Source organism: Hemibagrus wyckioides, linkage group LG24 (genome assembly GCF_019097595.1).
Source record: "Hemibagrus wyckioides isolate EC202008001 linkage group LG24, SWU_Hwy_1.0, whole genome shotgun sequence".
Taxonomy (NCBI): domain Eukaryota; kingdom Metazoa; phylum Chordata; class Actinopteri; order Siluriformes; family Bagridae; genus Hemibagrus; species Hemibagrus wyckioides.
The window spans coordinates 17,289,956-17,307,455 of record NC_080733.1 but is presented as its reverse complement, the minus strand read 5'-3'; the positions used below and the strand labels follow the sequence as shown (position 1 = coordinate 17,307,455).

The 17,500-nt window shown below is 40.3% G+C and overlaps 1 protein-coding gene across 4 annotated transcripts in view; it reads left to right on the top strand.

Moving 5' to 3' along the window:
- adgrl1a (adhesion G protein-coupled receptor L1a) overlaps nt 1-17,500 on the top strand; it is a 211,393-nt gene that overhangs the window by 117,733 nt on the left and 76,160 nt on the right. For all 4 annotated transcript variants that reach the window (XM_058377721.1, XM_058377722.1, XM_058377719.1 and 1 more), the window contains exon 4: nt 7,758-7,867. In XM_058377721.1, the coding sequence (XP_058233704.1) occupies nt 7,758-7,867 (110 nt within the window). The remainder of the gene's footprint in view (nt 1-7,757; nt 7,868-17,500) is intronic.

The following is a 17,500-nucleotide window of genomic DNA, read 5'->3' as shown; positions in this document are numbered from 1 at the left end:
TTGCTGTCTTTCTTTCATTGCTGTCTCTCTTTCTGTCAGTGTCATTCTTCTCACCATCTCTTTCACTGACTCTGTTCCTGTCTCTCTTTTTCTCACTGCATTTTATCTATCTTGCTGTATTTCTTTCATTGCTGTCTCTCTTTCTGTCAGTCATTCTTCTCACCATCTCTTTCACTGACTCTGTTCCTGTCTCTCTTTTTCTCACTGCATTTTATCTATCTTGCTGTATTTCTTTCATTGCTGTCTCTCTTTCTGTCAGTGTCTCTTTCTTTCCATCTTTCCTCTTCTCTCTCTCTCTCTCTCTCTCTCTCTCTCTGTTTCTCTTGTTGTGGTTTAAGGCTGAAGACGATGATGATGATGATGATGATGATGATGGTGTGGTAGAAGAACAGGTTGATAATAGAAACACAGCTTTCACCTCCTCGTGTGAATAAGTGGCGCAGCGGCTCGCCTGAAAATGCGACATCTTGTCAAGTGGAGCTGATTGAAAGAGACGTTGTTACAGATGATATTTGTTGCGCGGGTTACGCCGCAATTTGCTCCTTTTTCCCGAAGATAACAGCTTCAGATGTGCAGCTGTTCGGACCTAATGATGCGTCGGAACACAAGCTTACACTTTTTGATTGAGTCAATAATTCATTTGAAATGATTTCTGCGACATGCGGGCATCCATCATTAAGACAGGCCTTTTAGATTTGGCTGAATATTAGCAGTAGCATGTCTGTGTCAGTGTTTATGTCTGTGTTAGTGTCTGTATCTGCTGTCTGTGTGAGTGTTTATGTCTGATGGGTCTGTGCATGTGTTAGCGTCTGTGTCTGCTCTTTGTGTCTTTTTTACTGATTATGTCTAATGTGTCTGTGTCTGCTGTCTTTGTCTTTGTTAGTGTCTGCGCCTGCTATATGCTGTTTGTGTCAGTGTCTGTGTCTGCTATGCCTGTGTCTGCTGTGTCTGTGTCTATGCCTGTGTCTGCTATGTCTGTGTCTATGTCAGTGTCTATGTCAGCGTCTGTGTCTATGTCAGTGTCAGTGTCTGCTGTGTCTGTGTCTGCTGTGTCTGGGTAAGTGTTTGTGTCTGCTGTGTCTGTGTCAGTGTCTGCTGTGTCTGTGTCTGCTGTGTCTATGTCAGTGTCTGCTCTGTCTCTGTCAGTATCTGTTGTGTCTGTGTCTGCTGGGTCTGTCAGTGTCTGCTCTGTCAGTGTCTGCTGTGTCAGTATTTGTGTCTGCTGTGTCAGTGTCTTTGTCTGCTGTGTCTGTGTCAGTGTCTGCTGTGTCTGTGTCTGCTGTGTCTGCTCTGTCAGTGTCTGCTGTGTCAGTATTTGTGTCTGCTGTGTCAATGTCTTTGTCTGCTGTGTCTGTGTCAGTGTCTGCTGTGTCTGTGTCAGTGTCTGCTGTGTCAATGTCTTTGTCTGCTGTGTCTGTGTCAGTGTCTGCTGTGTCAATGTCTTTGTCTGCTGTGTCTGTGTCAGTGTCTGCTGTGTCTGTGTCAGTGTCTGCTGTGTCAATGTCTTTGTCTGCTGTGTCTGTGTCAGTGTCTGCTGTGTCAATGTCTTTGTCTGCTGTGTCTGTGTCAGTGTCTGCTGTGTCTGTGTCAGTGTCTGCTGTGTCAATGTCTTTGTCTGCTGTGTCTGTGTCAGTGTCTGCTGTGTCTGTGTCAGTGTCTGCTGTGTCAATGTCTTTGTCTGCTGTGTCTGTGTCAGTGTCTGCTGTGTCAATGTCTTTGTCTGCTGTGTCTGTGTCAGTGTCTGCTGTGTCTGTGTCAGTGTCTGTTGTGTCAATGTCTTTGTCTGCTGTGTCTGTGTCAGTGTCTGCTGTGTCTGTGTCAGTGTCTGCTGTGTCAATGTCTTTGTCTGCTGTGTCTGTGTCAGTGTCTGCTGTGTCTGTGTCAGTGTCTGCTGTGTTAATGTCTTTGTCTGCTGTGTCTGTGTCAGTGTCTGCTGTGTTTGTGTCAGTGTCTGCTGTTTCAGTGTCTATGCCTGCTGTGTCTGTCAGTATCTGTGTCTGCTGTGTCAGTGTTTCTGTCTCTGCTCTGTCAGTATCTGTGCCTGTGTATGTGTTGGTGTCGGTATCTTTCCCAGCTGATTGCAAATGATATCAAATGTACGTAAGGTGACGCCACTAGGTTTAGCAGAATTGTATGTGTGTGTGTTGTTTTATTTGTGGCCCACAAACTCTCTTGTAGTCTGAATGTTCTTTGCCTTGTTTCCACTGCTCAAGTTTATGGTTATTGTTTTCATGGTCTTGGCTGGTTTGTTCCAATTACACTTTTCACAATAAATTATCTCCGCTTGCATCCACCCTCGCCTCCAGTATGTTCTAAACAGTCACTTCCTCACCAAACTGTATTTTTTTTCTTTTTCTTCTGGATATTAATAATTAGAAAAAACCACCAACATGCATTTAGTCATGTTTCTGAGAAACTCCTCTGAAGCCTGTTGTAAAAAAAAGAAAGCTCATAAACATTTAATAATCATCTCTTTACAGAAAACGTATCGCCATATCAGTGATTCTGAGTCGTAATTATTCAGTTTCCACTAAACAGCACATTCGGTCCTGGTACTGAGCATAGAATTTTTTAGCGTTAATGTTCACGGTAGAATGTGCTTTAGCAGTTCACAGGAAAAGGAATGAATATTGTTTTTCTTCAAGAAGCACACAGTGTCGTTGTTAATGAAGTTGAGTGGGCCATATGGTGGGAAGGACAGCATGTACTCGGTCGCTGTACAAATTCGAGTGCAAGAGTGGCAATGTAATTTTCTCCTGCAAGACGACACGCTTTTCTTCATACAGAAGAGATAATGAAGGGTCGTCTCAGTATTAGTCACAGCCACATCAAAGGAGTGAGGGTTTATTTTATAAATGCGCTAAATGTGGCCCTTGAGAATGATGTTTCTTTTTTAAAAATATATTAGCATTAAGCGGGACGGTGGCTTAGTCATTAAAACTTTTAAGCACGGGGTTGGGGGTTCGATTCCTGTCTCCACCATGTGGGTGTGTAGTTTGCATGTTCTCCATGAATTTCAGGGGTTTCCTCTGGGTTCTCCAGTTTCCTCAGTTACAAGTCTATCATCATTGTAAGCTGGTTGGCATTTCTAAATTGTCTGTATTGTATGATGGCTTGGCACCCCATCCAGGGTGTCCTCTGCCTTGTACCCCAAGTCCCCAGGGATAGATTCAAGGTTTCTTCTTACATCGCTGAGTAGGACAAACGGTAGAGAAAATGGATGGATGGATAGATGGATATTACAGTAAATGGTGTCTTGAGGCTGTGTGTGTGTTGCCCCAGGGATGGGCATGGAACAGTACTGTGTGTTTCACTAAAGGTTGTACTACTTTAAGGAAGTACCAGATCAGTATCTGCCATCAAACCTTCAAAGGGGTTTTTGATATTGTACAGAAGGTGACGTTTCTGCCTTCTGGTGGTCCAGCAGCAGCATCCTGCGTTCTCATTGCCATGGCCCGGGTTCAATTCCTGGGCAGTGATCAAACCCAGCCACTGCAGAGTTAACTCTCAGTGCCGGTCCCAAGACCGGATAAATTGGGAGGGCTGCGTCAGGAAGAGCATCCGGCATAAAACCTGTGCCAAATCGAAACATGCGGACCAAATGATCCTCTGTGGAGACCCAGAACAAGGAGCAGCTGAAAGAACAACAACTGAATGTGGACTTACTATTGGACCCCTTTAACAAATTATATCAAAATGTTTTCCTCATATCCTTAAGAACTCTATTTAGTTATTCTCCACCGAAAGGACACAAGAACCAGTCTTACAGTATTCCTGAGAAATCAATAACAGTCGTTGTCTTCCTGTATGCGATATACTGGTTTCCTGTAAGATCCCCAGTATGACTGTTGGTTTGATTTCCTTTGACCAAGTACGGACATTTAATCACGTCGACCACAAGTATCTTTGTAATGTAATCAAATCTTGTACTGGAATCAGATACCTTTCTATTTAAAGTCAGAAACCATATCTTGTAAAGTTGCATGCTAGTGGTATCTTGTGTATGGGTTGAGCTAGGCGATTTTGGTTTCAAGAGATATCAGGCAAGGAACTCTTATCAAGTCAGCAGTACTATTCTCTTCAGTTTGGTGGTTTTCCTCCTCCTAACTCACCTGATGTAAATGATCAGCTAATTAACACATCTGAAGTAGGTATGGTTGAGGAGGGAACCCAACAAAATGTCCAGGGAAGTGGGACATGACCAGGATTGATAAGTGCAGATCTAAAGAGGGACAGCTCAAAGCTCCAAGGGCCCGGTGCTAATCTGAGCTTGTGACACTCTCTGTGCAATGTTTCACTTGTATTCATCACACCTGTGTTAGTTTCCTCCAGGTTTTCTACCCCATTCCAAAATCTTGTCCGTTCTACCCACCATATGTGCCCCCTAAATGTCACTGCACATTTTCTGCTGCACTGCAATGGACTGGTGTCTCATCCAGGGTGTATTCCCACTTCCTACTTAGGGATCCTGAGATGGGCTTCAGGACCTGGCCATGATATAGTGCTTACTGAGGATGAACAAATGAACATTCTAGAAAGATTTTTGTTTGTGGTCGAAAGTTTTATATAAAGCCCTTAAAAAGACATCATTTGAAAGTAACTGGGACAAAAATCAGGACTGGGGACAAGTGACATTTCAACAATCCCCAAGGAATCTGTTTTGGGATTGAACAGGGTCCGAAGTGTTGGGTATGTTCTATCCTGAATATTCACACTAATGTAGAATGAAGGCTAGTGATGTGGTGAGTGACAGGTAGAGATAATTTGCCCCTCCCACTCAGAGAGCAAAGTGAGTTGAGAACTATTGGTTAACTTGGTGACCTCTAACCTGGGGCATCAAATCCTTGTATTTCAAACATCTGCATAACTGGCACAGGAAGATTGTTGATTTTTTTTCAGCCTGGTCAACAATCGCTTCTATCAGATATCTTATACTTGTACAGGAAGAGCGTCAGAGCCTGCGGGGCATCACAGGTCTCCCGGTTGACTGGACCCTGCCAGTGTACTTTTAAGTAAGTCTAGTGGAATGGGACGCAATAAATAGCTATTTCTCCTGAAACTTTAGCAGGGTACGCTCAGTGCCGGAAGCGTCTAAGCTGTTTTCAATCTCACGGATGTCTGACACATCTGCTGGGACGTGGCTGTGGGGGGTAGCCATTGTTTTGTAATCAAAAGTTGTGAACACTGTCAGAGAGATAGGATTTCTTCAGGTACTCTTCAGTGTTGTGAAGGAGGTTATGGTGATTTTACTACACCGAGGTCTGGTTTTGTCAGGTACCAAATAACGAGTGCTAATTTGCATTCAAGTGGATTACCATTGGGAAACTTGAATTTGATAGCTGGGTTCTTGACATGGGAGGCATCCTATAGTTTCTACGTGGAGGAGGAGAGAAGTGTTTCTGTACGGAATGACAGCTTTTGTTCATTTTGTCTCAGTGCAGCTAATCGTTAGCATATTCATTTATGTAGATCAGCAACCATTCTATGAACGTTGTACATTTTAGTGCTTGAAAATTGACCAACATTCCATTATCATCAGCAAGCTAGCTACCTGAATAATGTGTGTTATGATGTCAAAATAAAAGAATAAAATATGAATGAATGAACTTGCATGTTTCATGTTCTTTCTAAGAACTCAGCGCGTGAACACACGGCGTACTGAACTGCATCAGAGGACAAATTTAGACCTGCTTTTCGGTAGCATTACTTGTAGTCTCTGTTCCTGTTACAGTCACAGTCATGCTGCATGTGTTAAATGAATTCTACATGCATTAACTCTAACCTGCATTGCACACAAATTGCATATTCATTACGTATCCATTACAAGGTATGTTAATTTGCGCATGTGAAAGGCGTAACCCTGTGTACTCCTCGTTACCTGATCAGTTAGCAAGCTTTATTGCATGTTTTTTATTGTATACACCTTTTGTGTGACTGGCATTAGCATTGCGGTGGAGCGGAATCAGGACGTGAAGTGCTTTTTTGTCCTTTACCCACACAAAAACCCAGGCCCATTCAGAAAGAAAGCCCAGTATACAATCTGTGTGAAGGTGTGTTGAGCGTATCTTTTGGCTGGAGTTCTATGAGCCAGGTGGTCCGAGTCTTTTGGCACAGGCGCCTTCCCCCAAAGGCTGTTGGCAGACCCCGGAACAAGTGTCCGATTGATAAACAGACAGCTGACTTCTAGCGGAGGAATGCGCGAGGGACGTTAGGCACAAACAGTCGAGTGCACCTTGATCCTGTCCTTTTCGGTGAGAGCGAGTCCGTATATTTCACGCCTTTCACACACAATGCACATGAGATGACTAAGTAGGTTTATTACTTGAGCTTTTCGACGTTTGGCTCTAAACCGCTCAGTAAGGCTGCCACATTCCTTTGGCATCTACGCTCCAGTGTATTCTGGGTTTTATTTTTTGTTGGTGGTGATGGTGTTTTTTATTTTTTCTTATTATGCCTTTTGGGTTGTCCATCCGGCCGTCCATCTGTCCTGGCATCTGTCTGTCTTATTAGATCTCAATAAGGATCCAGGATTTGCGTGGAATTACGATCGTAACCAGCAGTATTACAGACTGATTAGATTTTGGATCGGATCCAAACAGGGTCAAGGTCACAGCGAGGCCAAATGTTTGGAAAGTGTACTCTCTATTTCTGCCTCAATTTACAGTTACAAGTCCCTTCTCTTACGCCGTTCACTAGTTTCCCGTTCCCACTTTAAATTCTCAGCCTTTCCAAAACTTGCTGGGTTTTCTCAACATTTCAAGTCCAAAGCACGAGTCCACGCTAACGAATTTTGCGTTGTGGTCACAGTAGGATTTCCTAAACGTTTCTCTTCCTCAGTGGTTTGATTTATCAGCATAAATCATGCTTTCTTGTTCCACTCAGATGCATGACAGCGAGTCTGAGATTTGTAGAGGTCATGTGACAATCGTATGTGAGCGTTTCCCGAAAAAGCTGCGTTTTCTCAACACGAAAATCTCGAAACACGAAAATTTCTTTTTTTGTCCACGTCACGGATGGACGCAGTTTTAATGTGGATGGAAAGCCGATGATACGCATCTAAAGCTGAAGAAACAGTGACGGATTTTATTCCACTTTCCCCATTCACTCTGACACGAAGCAGCGACGCTGCAGATTTCCAAGCAGACGAGCGAATGTGAGGTTAAAGGAGAGGGGGCGGGGCTTCACATTGGTGGAAGCTAACTGTCAATCATTCCAAATTGCAGTCCTGATTGGCTCAACTGTCCTTTATTTGAGTAGGGTGATGGAGGAGTAGAGCTCTGTTTTGGCAAAAAAAAAGAGATAAAATAAATAAATAAATAAATAAATAAATGTGAGATGTTGGATCTTCTTTTTAAAACATTTTGGAATGATTTAGTTTCATGATTGTAAATATTTAATAAGTTATTAACTCTGAATACGTTTCTATTTCTCTCTCTCTTTCTCTCTCTCTCTCTCTCTCTCTCTTTCTCTCACACACACACACACACACATCCCCCCTCATTATCTCTCTCTCACACACACTCATTCTCCCTTTCTCTCTTTCATTTTCTTTGTCTCTCTGTTATTTGATCTCTCTCTCTCTCTCTCTCTCTCTCTCTCTCTCTCCCTCTTTTATTTTCTATCAATCCATCTTTCTCACTCTTATTCTCTCCCTTTCTCTCTGTCTAACTGTCTTTGTCATTTTATCTCAATTTTATTCCCTCTCTCATCCTCTCTTTCTCCCATTCTCTCTCTCTCTCTCTCTCTCTCTCTCTCAGGTGTAATAACCGTACCCAGTGTGTGGTGGTCGCTGGGTCCGACGTGTTTCCTGATCCATGTCCAGGAACGTACAAGTACCTGGAGATTCAGTATGAGTGTGTGCCATACAGTGAGTAAACGCAATGTGCACTCTCATACACACACGCACACACACACACAAACACACACGTACACACACACACATACACACACAGCATCATTCCCACCCCTCACACCCCTCGTCCCGTCACCGACACCCCCCACCCCACGCCCCCTCCCATATCCTACCCAGACCCCACCTAACCCCCAAGGAAGTACCATTCACTTACACTCCCTCGCCTACACACACACTCACACACACACTCACACACACACAAACACCTGCCCGCAAACAGACACACACACTCATGCACACTTGCAAACGCTCACAAGTGCACTTGCTCACTCTGACGCACTCGCACTCAGACACACACTCAGACGGACGGACGGACACTTTCTCCTCTTCTTGCTCTTTCTCTCTCTCTGCCTTACACTCGCACACACTTACACACACACACACACACACTCACACACTCGCATACATTCACACACTCACATGCATTCACACCGCTAAACCCTTTTTCTCCATCAACAGTGCGATGCTCCAGAAACTGAGGGGAGATTTTCACATTGGCGAGATGCTCCAAACACACACACACACACACACACACGTTAACTACCTAGCTAACATGTGCTAACCTGACAGGAATTCTCAGAGGACTTTAAATACATATTGCTTAAGAGTCAGCAATCTTTGCTGCTTACGCTAGCTGGGTAACCTGACAGGATTTCTGAGAGAATTTCAAATTTGATTCAAAATGCTAACACCAGGAAGCTAATTCTACTTCTGAGAAGAATTTCAGTACAAGTGGATTAAAAGTCAATCATTTTTTCACTGCTAATGCTAGCCTAACTAACTAACTAACTAACTAATTAACTAACTAACTAAATAACGTGAGCTAACCTGACACGATTTATAAAAAAGACATTTAATCTATTTGAATAATCTCGATAACCTGCTAAACATTAAATATTATGACAGACGGACAGATGGGCGGGCGGGCGGGCAGATAGATAGATAGATAGATAGATAGATAGATAGATAGATAGATAGATAGATAGATAGATAGATAGATAGATAGATAGATAGACAGGCAGGCAGGCAGGCAGGCAGGCAGACAGACACTTTATTGCTAAGCTAACCTGACAGAATTTCCGAGTGGATTTAAGATATATATGTATAAATGCTAATAGTCAACACTGCTAATGCTTGCTGCTTGCTAACATCAGATAACCTGACAGGAAGGCTAATTTTCAAGGTAAACTGATAATTCTAGAAGAACTATACACTTCCAGCTAACAGATGCTAACCTGACACCATGACCTGATTGTTGAAGTGCATAAATAAAATCTGATAATCTTTAGGTCTAATGGTAGCTAGCTAGAAACCTGACAGGATCTCTGATAGCATTTGAGTCATATTTATAAAAGCTAAATTCACTGCTATTTCCAATCTTATTGTTAATGAGTTGTTAGCGAGCAAGCTAACGTTAATGCTCCTGTAGAGAATCTGAACTCTTTACTGCTAATCCTATAGCTAGCAGGATAACATGAGCTAGCATAACAGAAGAAGTAAGAAGATATTACGTCTTTGAGCGGAGTGATATTTTTGAGATTACAGGAGCATTAACACTGACCGCTAATAGCTTATTTTCTGTGTCAGTCCACATGCTTGCACAGTGATAAAGATAATAAACTTTAACGTAAAAGACTAAAGGATAACACTGAGATAGGTTAGTGCATGTTATTTAGCTGATTAGCATTAGCTGTGACAATTATTGATCTTTAATCAAAAGTTCCTGTCAGAAATTGTGAGGCTAGCTCAAATCAGTTAGCTGGCTAGTGTTAGTAGTGTTGATTTAAAAATGAAATCCTGTCAGAAATCCTGTCAGGTTAGCGCAAGTTAGCAAAAAAGAGAGAGAAATATTACAGTATTATATAATTATAACCCAAAAAAGAAATTTTTTCAGAATATTTGCATGCACATATGTAAAGATATATACACACATTGTGGGCGGAGCTAATGTGAAAGTCTCCCGTCAGGCTGTATCCCCTCCCCCTCATGTGTTCAGTGTTCCCAGCGTGCAGGTGGGAATGTGGGAGGGGCTTGGGAGGTCAGTAATTGTAAAAGGATTATGGGACGTTAATGGTGATGGACAGCTACCTGGGTCAGTTTCTCTGCTCTTTCCTCAGGAGGTGACGAAGAGATGAGCGCGAAGACTTTCCGGTTCTAGTAATAAAACTTTTTTTTTCCTCTCTCTCATCTCTTTATCTCTTTTTTTCATCTTTCCATCAGCATCCTTCGCTCTTTCTCTTCACGTCTCCTGGCCTTTTTCCTTCCTGTGAATTCCTGTGCTCTCTCGAAAGTCGTTTGCTTTGCCGTTCTCTCGTCTTTTCTTCCCCTTGTTCTATGATCCGTTTAATGAGTTTCCCTTCGTCTGTCCGTCTCTCCTTCGCTCTCCTCCTTCATTTCCTCCTCCTCCTGCTCTCTATCCCGTCTTTGTCACGCTTTCATCCTGTCTCCTGCTGTCTCCTGTAGCTCTTCCCTTCCCTTCCTTCTGTCTCTTGCAGGTATTTGGGACACGTCCAGAACGGATTCTCTTTCAGAAAAAAAAAGTTTCTCTCTCTCTCTCTCTCTCTCTCACACACACACTCACACAAATTTAATCGAAAACACTTTTTTTTTCTTCTACAGCACTGCCCGGCAGTCTTAAGTTTGCACACACACACACACACACACACACACACAGCACAGCTAATACAGTCAGAGAGTTTCACAGTCGCATCCTCTCTCTCTCTCTCTCTCTCTCTCTCTCTCTCTCTCTCCCCATCTCCTCTCTCTCTCTCTCCTCTCTCTCTCTCTCTCTCTCTCTCTCTCTCCTCTCCCTCTCCCTCTCCTCTCTCTCTCTCTCTCTCTCTCTCTCTCTCTCTGTCACTCTTTCCGTTTTTAGCTCCTCATATGTATCTCTGCTCAGCTTTTCTTTCGCCAGTGCACATTTGGAAGAAACCTTAATGCCGGAGAGTGTTAACTTAGCGAAGCGTAACGCGCACCATACGTTTGGAAAGCAGAGAATGGGATGAGTCACTTTACCTCTCCGCTCGCTTCATTTAGCTCATCACGAGCCTGTGTATTTTTTTTCCCCCACTCTGTCGTATCTGGGAAGCGTGTCTGAAATAGAGGCGCGAGCTGGCGTGATTAACTAGCTGCTGAACTCGCGGTTTTTAAAAAACTTTGTTTGTGGCATTAGAGCAGAGGAGAAGGACCCGATTCGGCGGTGATGAAAAGTTCTCTCTGTCTGAAGTGACAAAGAAGGAGCCAATTACCGGAATCCTCCGTCAGTCTCTGCTCCCCGAGGGACGGCCGCTGGTGCCTTTCTCCCAGCACCACGTGCTCCAGCCTAGCGTGGAGCAATAAATAGAAACCAACCTCGATTAGATTCAGACGTCCACGCTGCTTCTATCCCAAACCCAGCGACGTGAAAGACGCCCTAATTTTTTAATTAACAGTGGAGGGTGGATTCCGGCGAGCCTCTTCGGAGATTTGTCGAGATTAATTGAATTTGCTGCAACTAATCGTTCTGTTCACGCCCAGGCTTTATGTCTCTAGGAGGAGTTTTATGGTCGTGTTTACTATCTGTCTATCTATCTATCTATCTATCTATCTATCTATCTATCTATCTATCTATCTATCTATCTATCTATCTATCTAATTAATTTTATTTATTTATTTATTTGTTTATCATGTTTCAATATCCAAATTCTGATCCAATCCTGACTTGACAAATTTGTCTTTAAAGCAAAAAAAAGTTTATATTGTAATGAATGATATTAATTATAATAATTATAATAATTAACATTATTTTTTTCATTATAATTATTTATGATTATTTAAATGGGTGAGTCAGATATTACATTAGTATACGGGTCAAAGAACTGAGAAAAAAATGTTTAATAATAATAATAATAATAATAATAATAATAATAATAATTAGACTCCTTTATGTATTAATAATAATAGTGGAAAATAATAATAATGGAAAATTAAAATTAAAACGATAAACAACCTCTGAAGAAATTGTAAAAAAAAAAAGGGGGGGGGATATGTGACAGTTAGACGAAATAAAATAACTATTAATTTAAAAAAATGTAAATAAATTTTAATATTAAAAAAATATATATATCTAAATAAAAATAAATTATATATATATATATATATATATATAATTGAATACATTTAAATTAAAGACATTTCTAATGACTAGATTGAATGATGGAAAGTGAGCATGATTGACACACACACACACACACACACACACACACACACACACACACACACTGACACACACACACACACACACAGACACAGTGCAGTGGTCATGATTTTATTCAGGGATTTTAAAAATTCAAAGCAAACTACAGAGTGTAAAATAACTCAACTCTGATTGGTCACCTGATGTAGCTGCTCTCTTTATTTGTCTCGTCTCCTCTTCTTCTCCGCACTCGTCTCCCGGGTGTGTGACACTAACAGTGAGGTAGGACATATTGGGAATAGCAGGGTTTAAGCAGGTGGTATGGAGGAGGTGCCGGGGTCGAGATGGCCAGAGTGTGCGGGGGGGGGTCCTAATTTACATATTCATGTATATTCATAGATGATAGATTGCATTCGTTTGCATGAGGGAAAAGGTGGAGAAGAGAAGAGAAGAGAAAAGACGAAAAGAGAAGAGAAGAGAAGAGAAGAGAAGAGAAGAGAAGGGAAAATGAGAGAAGTGAAGAGAAGATAAAATGGGGAAGAGAAAAGAAAAAATAGAAAAGTATAGTAAAGAAAAGAGAAGAAAAGAAGAGGAGAGAAAAGAAGAGAACAGAAGAAAATGAGAGAAGAGAAGAGGAGAAAATGGGAGAAAAGAAAAGAGAGTAAACAAAGAAGTGAAGAGAAAAGAAGAAGAGAAGAGAAGGGAGGAGTCGTTTCTATAGTAACAGCTCATTCACAGGGTCTTGAATCTTAGACACAAGGCATCAATTGAAGCTAATAATAAAAAAAATAATGAATTAATTAATATTAAAAACAATGATTTGTTTATCTTTCTGTAAGGAGATGTCTCTTTAACGTTCATGGAAGGAGTGTCCAGTGTCAGTGCTCTCCTTTTATTAACATCCAGAGAGAGGGAAAAGTGAGGCTGACGAAGGACTGAGCGTTTATAGCTGTTATAAGTGAAAACAGGAGCTAGCGTGATTTTCAGACGGTTTAACGTAACTAAAAACGGATAAAAGTAACAACACTTCAGGACGTCTTGATAGGTTTATTCCTGACTCTAATGGAGTCTTCATCCTGACTCCCTGCTGCATGAGATACAGAAAATGGCTGGGAAGGCAGGATAGGTATAGTGTGTGTGTGTGTGTGTGTGTGAGCTGGATTGTAAAGGAAACCTCGGGAAGTTTGGCTCTTCTGTCACTTCCTAGTCCGAGGACGATGTTAACATGGAGTCGGCGGCAGAACATGCATACACACACACACACACACACACAAAACACCACAGGCACTAATACGATTCAGACAGTCACACTCTGCCAGCGGCAATCAAGCTCTCTGGCCCTCAGAAAAGAGACAGCTCCCTTCTACACACACACACACACACACACACACTCCCTGCACGCCGCAGCACAATCCGACTCGTCCCTGTCTCTGCTCTGTCTCTGTCCATAATAACTCCTGTGTGGTAAACGTACAGTAGCAGCCGCTGGTGCATCGCTGTAACGAAGAGTTGTTAGGAAGCAGTCCCGCCGCTTCCCTCTGACATCATCCACACGGCACTGAGCTCGCTCGCTAGTTCCAAAGAATGCTTACTGAGGTACTGCCACACACACACACACACACACACACACTCTCTGGTTTAATTAGGTGGCTAATAATAACACCTTATACCCAGTTTCCTCCCGATTTAGCCGCAACCTGCTATCCGACTTCCTCTGTGCTAATATGCTAGACCTCCTCACGTACGCTAGTCCTCCAAACACACGTTTCCTATCAGTGTAAAGAAATGAACGATGTTGTGTCTGTGAGTCTGATCTAAAATGAGTCTGTTGGTGTGTTTTAGCCGTGTGTTTTTCCCTCTGTTGGAGAACCTTACACAGAATTTTCCTGGTTGAAGATGAAATCTGAGCTGCTTTTCAGATGAACAAGCCCTTGGAGAACATCTCAGAGAGCAGAAATGGGTTTGATCTCAACATTTACTCTGAAGATACAAACATTTGTGTGGAATAAAAACGAACAGTTTTTTTTTTATTTTTCAGTACTTTTCGATGAAAATATCGATCCCTGGTAGGCTCGGGGAAAACGACACAGAAATCCTTCTGAAACTCTACAAATTCTTAAAGTTCCTGAGTGTCTACTTTCATATGAGCTTCATATTAACCTCCACTGTGGAGTGAGACATGACCAAGGCACTGGAGAAAACTCTATTTTATTGCAGCTGTTGATCCATGCTAAAAAATCTACAGCTGTTTAAACTCTACACATTAATGAGACTCTATACAGGAACACGCCCACAACTCCTCCTCCTCCTCCTCCTTTTTCCATAGACGTGAAATAAAGGGACGTGTCTTTACATTGAAAACTTTGTTGTCCTGTGAAGGAGCTGTTGCTATAGAAACGATAATGCTATTGTATTTAGCTAGCTGGATATAAACCTTCTAACCAATCAGAATCCAGAACTCAGTAGTGTTAAATACTGAAATAATCTTTTAAATTATTTTCCTAACACTAGCTGACGGTGTTTAGAATATATTCAGGATAAGTGTCGAGCCGGCGGGATCGCTAGCGACGCTCGCGATCTTAAAGGAGGTGGGAAACCCTAAACCGCCAGTTCCTCCAAATCCACAGAGAGCGCATCCGAGCCACGCGGTGAGCCCATTAGCCGCCGTAAAGCCATTAGATTATTAGTTTAGAAAATGTGCGAGACACTTTAGAGTCCGCCGGGAAATGTCCTTGTTTGTCTCCAGCTTCAGGTTACCATGACGCCGGGATCTACGACGACCCGCTGGGTAAAGAGTACACGTCTCCGTCTCCGCTCCTTCACCTTACTAGCCGTTTTTCTCTCTCGATTAACGCGTGACGGCATAAAGATTTTATTACACCGCAGCGACGGAGGTTTGAGTTTAAATCCTGCAGAGACGCTGCCGAGCTTTTAAGCGGGATCTTTAACCCTCTGCGCTTAGTGTTACATCAGTGTTTTTGTTTGTTTCTTCTGTGTAGTTTACGAGAGGTAGATAACGGAAATAACTAACTAGCTAGCTTTAATTCAATTCCATTTGATTTATATGGTGATTTTAGCAGTCAACATTGTCACAAAGCAAGCTTTTACAGAAATCCAGATATCATTTTTTATCCCTATTGAGTGAACCAGAGGTGACTCTGATGAGGAGTTTTGACACATGATGAAGAAACACTGAAACGTTTCTCTTTAAATGTGGAAGTGAAAAAAGTGAATTAGTTTTGACTCCAGGTCTGTCGCATCGAACTGAAGTCATTAAATGGTGAGTGACAGAGACTCTAGTTAATAGTATTATTAAACATCTGCAGCAGAGTCTCTTTCTGTTCGTAAAGGACGAGGTGTTTTCGAGGTATTCAGGATTTTATTTGAGTGACATATGAGCTAATAATAAAGAAATAATAAAAGTAGAATAACTCTGATAAAGGTGGGCTGTGAATGAATTCTGGTGCTGAAAAAATAAAATAAATGAATAAATAAATAACTAAACTAAAATCTGGCTGTTTCAAATTCAAATTTTATTTGTCACATACATAATGGTACACAGTGTGATATGCAGTGAAATGCTTACACCACTGTTTTGACCCTTGAAAAAGGAAAAGGAATAAGGACAGAACAAAAGACAAGGATAAAATATAAAAATACGAAATATAAAAAATAAGAATACAAATTATACTAAAAATACGAAATATAAAATATAAAAACAAGTTCACAGTAAGTAAAAAATAAAATAGAATAAAAATAGAATAAAATATAATACATATAAATAAAGTAAGGTATGGTATGTATGTATATAGAATATGTATATAAAATAAGATAGAATATGTATATAAGAAGTGTAAAATACAACAACTGTGTTATGCAAAATTATATAAAGTGAAGTGTGTAGTGTGTATATAAAATGAAGTGCTACAGACAGCAGCAGTACGGGGTGGTCATGAAGTGGAATGAGGTGATGAGAGCAATGGTGTTGTCCATCTTTAAAGTGCAGATGTGCACAAGTCCTCTTTGTATGTAACGGGAGCAGACTGTGCAACATGTATGTTATGTGTTGTATTGTGTGCACAGTCTTGAAATGTGCAGATGTTCATTGTGTGTTTATTGTGTGCCACAGTCCTGTAATGTGCAATGTCCAGTGTGGTTGGTCAGAGTTCCAACACGTGTGTAGGAGCATAGTAGGTCTAATCAGCTGAGGCCCAAGTGAGGACTTACTTACTTACTTACTTACTTACTTACTTACTTACTTTATTTATTTATTTATTTATTTATTTATTTATTTATTTATTTATTATTATATTATAATCATCTAATAGAATTTGAGTAATTTTTTTCACTTACTATTTTTTTTAATATTTTTTGTGTTTTACAGATTTTTAAAATTATTTGATTATAATTTGTTATTTATTTTTTCCCCCTTTTTTTCTTTTTCAGTGGTATACATTGAATCAGTGTTTAGCACACTGATTTCCTCACACCTTTACGGTTGGGGGTTCGATTCTCCCGTCTCCATCCAGTTATGCTCTTCCTGTGCGTTAAGAGTTTCCTCTGAGTTTCCTCCACCAGTCCAAAGTCTTGTTATCTGAGTCTCCTGGGATAAACTCCAGGATCTCTGTGTAGGATTAATGTGACAGAAAATGGATGTGCACTCCCTTGTTTTATTTGGTTTATTTATATTTATTATTTTATATTATTATTATTATTTAGTAACTGTTTAGTACATTACATAATTTTCTACATTATTATTATTATTATTATTATTATTATTATTATTATTATTATTATTATTATTATATTTATTTATTTATTTGCTTATTTATTTATTTTACTTATGCTATTTCTTATGCATTTTTGTAGTCCATTTTATGTGTACTCCCTTGTTTTATTTATATTTATTATTATTATTATTATTATTATTATTATTATTTAGTAACTATTCAGTACATTATTTTATTTAGTACATTACATAATTTTCTACATTATTATTATTATTATTATTATTATTATTATAGTTCTTTTTCTTTCTTTCTTTCTTTCTTTCTTTCTTTCTTTCTTTCTTATTGAAAAAACATTTATTTATTTATTTAGTAACTCTTTAGTAATACAGTAATACAGTAATTTGATGAGTTTTTTCATCTTATTTTCTTATCTGCTATTTTATAGAATAGATTTTATATTATTATTATTATTATTATTATTATTAATGTTTCATAGCTTATTCATAGCTTAGCTTTTACTGTACCTCTTTGTTTTATTAAAAAACCTTTATTTATTTATTTATTTATTATTTTTTCCTGATGCACACAGGATTAATTGTAAAAGGTGCAACACAGAAATCATTTCCGCTCGGCTTGTTTGGGATTCGCGATCGCGGCCCGAGAGCGCCGCAAATTATTTTGAGC